We start from the raw sequence: 2,539 nt of genomic DNA, 5'->3' as shown, positions 1-2,539 counted from the left end.
CCTCGAGCCTCTAAAACTTGTTTTCCCCTTCAAGAATTTCCCGCGCGCGAACGCGCTCTCCCCTTCCCTTCGCCGCCAAACTCACGAGAAGAAAGGGTCCTCCTCAAAGCTGCTGCTTAGCATCCGGAACATGGTGGTTCTCCTCAAGGTGGTCGCGGTGGCGGGCGGGTTGGTAAACGATGTCACTCGCCGCGGCCGCGCCCGGACCTACCACCTCTCCAGCAACGCTTCTCCTAAGGCAACTAAAGCCGCGCCGGTGGGGAGAGGCGGAGGGTGACGCGAAGGTGCTTTTCTATTGGTCAACGGTCCCCTACGTCACCAAGAGGGGCGTGAACAATGCCCCGCTGCCATGACGACGGAAACCAACACAGAAGGAGTGAAGTTTGGCATCTGGAGGCTTCGCAACCATCGCGTAGCCTCTTGAGGGCTGGGGAAGATGCTTCTCCGGGTTTCACGAGCCGAACCATTCGATCGCCTTCTGTATGACGCTGAGCAAATCGTCCCAGGCTGTAAACTTCATGTCTCTTTTCACGAAAATGGAACTGGGTTAAAACGTGGGCTAAAACAGGGCATATGCGGATCCCATCCAGGGGCCAAATTCCGTGAAACACAAGGAGTCCCGTATCTGAAACACTGTGGCTGGTCAAAACCAAAACCCAAATCAATCCCCTGCAGTAGATCCCAACTCCCAGCGATCCTACAGGGCAGAGGAAAATTGCCCCTTGTTTCCAAAGCTGTGTTTTCCCAGAAGCTGAATGCCATATCTTTCTCCCAAAGAGCAGCCCGTGGTTCACTGGCCTTTCAGTTAGTCGCTGAATAATTGAAACCACTGTGTCACATCAAATAGCCGTAACCCCTTAAAATTAAGTTACGGTGTATTGTTGTTTTCCTACAGGGCTCAGGAAGGTTGGCTGTTTCAGACCACACAGAAGTGCCTCAGGAGAATGATGAGGAGAACGTCTGAAAAATCAACCCCTGGAAAATCTATGCAATACAGTTCTCCTCTGACACACCGGGGGTCCAGGAAGCAGAACTGACTCAAGGCTACTGGCCCTTAGTTATAGCAAGTGGAACTGGTTTTAAGTCTAAGGCAATTATACCCATTTCAAGTTTTAGTGAAAATGAATGAATTTAAAGAAATAATACAAGGGGACTCTGGGTGTAAAATAAATATGACAATGCCACACAAATGACTGAGTTTTTGAAAACACTGTCGTGGGGCCTTCCAGGGATAGAGAACAGGTGGAGGAAGAAACCAAGAAGAAGAGATAAAGAAAAGAGAGTAAGAAAGCTCTAAGAAAGAAAAGGGCCCTGGCAGGTCCATCTTTAATTCTGTGGGTTCTCACACTTGTTATAGCAACTGGCCTGTGGAAATGGAGGGGCATCCGATGCTCAGCAAGGCCTCCTGTCACCCGGCCTGAAGGGTGGCACTCTGCCAGTGTGAAGAAGAGTGCAGGGCCTCATTTGGAAGTAGCAGGAGTACTGTCGGGTTATTTTGGGAGCCTGAAATGTGATCCTTTGGACCTTTTACCACCCTGATGTTAAGCCAAGTTCTCAGGCAGCCTACTTTCCCTGAGACTAGGGCATGAAGTAGAGTAGACTTCACAGCCCATATTAGGATGGCCCAGCTCCTCCTCCCAGGGATATTTCCTTCTCCTTAGGCCTCAACATGAAGCTCAAAGGACACACACATATCTGCACAGTCCTCAGTGCTTTCAAATCAAAATTATTGTTTAAGGTCAGAAACAATTTGCTCTCTTACAGAGTCTAAGAAGATTTTAAAAACAGTTTTTTTCTTTAAATCATTGTACTGGGGGCTTATGCAACTCTTATCACAATCCATACATCCATCCATTGTGACAAACACAATTGTATATTTGTTGCCCTCATCATAAGAATAAGGTTTTAGAAGACCACTTGGCCGGCCCCACTGTAAGACAGGACATCCCTGTCTTACTGACCCATAGCCTTACAGAGGACAACACTGGAGACACAGTGTGGGAATTACACCCAATCTGATCTCATGGGTGTGGAACAGAACAGCAAGGGGGAACAGAGCAACGAAGTCCCCAGGGAATACCAAAAATAGACTTTGGGGCCAGGGCTTGGTGACCCAATAGACTCCACTGGAAAATACTACAAGCTTTTCTTTCTTATTGTTGTGTTTTGTTTTGTTTTTGTCATTGGCTTGTTGATGTTTTTTGTTGTTGTTGCTTGGTTTTGCTGTCTTGTTTGTGTACATGTTATCATCTCTGCAGGTCTGTCTAAATAAGATAGGCTGGGTGAACAATCTGGAGGAGAAAATAACAGGACCGACAGTTCCAGGGGGACATGGGAGAGGGGGAGGTGGGGAGAAAGGTAGTGGTGTTAACAAACCCAGGGACAAGGGAACCACAAGTGATCCAAATTGGTGGTGAGGGTGTAGTGCATGATCAAGGGTAATGTAACCAAGAGGAATTATTGAAACCCAAATGAAGGCTGAACATGATAGTGGGACAAGAGGAAAGTCAAAGGAAATAGAGGAAAGAGCTAGGAGGCA

At 47.7% G+C, this 2,539-nt stretch overlaps 1 protein-coding gene across 3 annotated transcripts in view; it reads right to left on the bottom strand.

The window, feature by feature from the left end:
• Positions 1-218, bottom strand: part of MLF1 (myeloid leukemia factor 1) — a 39,842-nt gene extending 39,624 nt beyond the window's left edge. For all 3 annotated transcript variants that reach the window (XM_004704120.4, XM_004704121.4, XM_045297715.1), the window contains exon 1: positions 86-218. In XM_004704120.4, the coding sequence (XP_004704177.2) occupies positions 86-132 (47 nt within the window). In that variant the 5' untranslated portion in view covers positions 133-218. The remainder of the gene's footprint in view (positions 1-85) is intronic.
• Between the last annotated feature and the right edge of the window lie 2,321 nt (positions 219-2,539).

This window comes from Echinops telfairi, unplaced genomic scaffold, assembly GCF_000313985.2.
Source record: "Echinops telfairi isolate 266 unplaced genomic scaffold, ASM31398v2 ScPeMD7_7420;HRSCAF=8458, whole genome shotgun sequence".
Taxonomy (NCBI): domain Eukaryota; kingdom Metazoa; phylum Chordata; class Mammalia; order Afrosoricida; family Tenrecidae; genus Echinops; species Echinops telfairi.
This window is presented reverse-complemented; position numbering and strand designations above follow the sequence as displayed.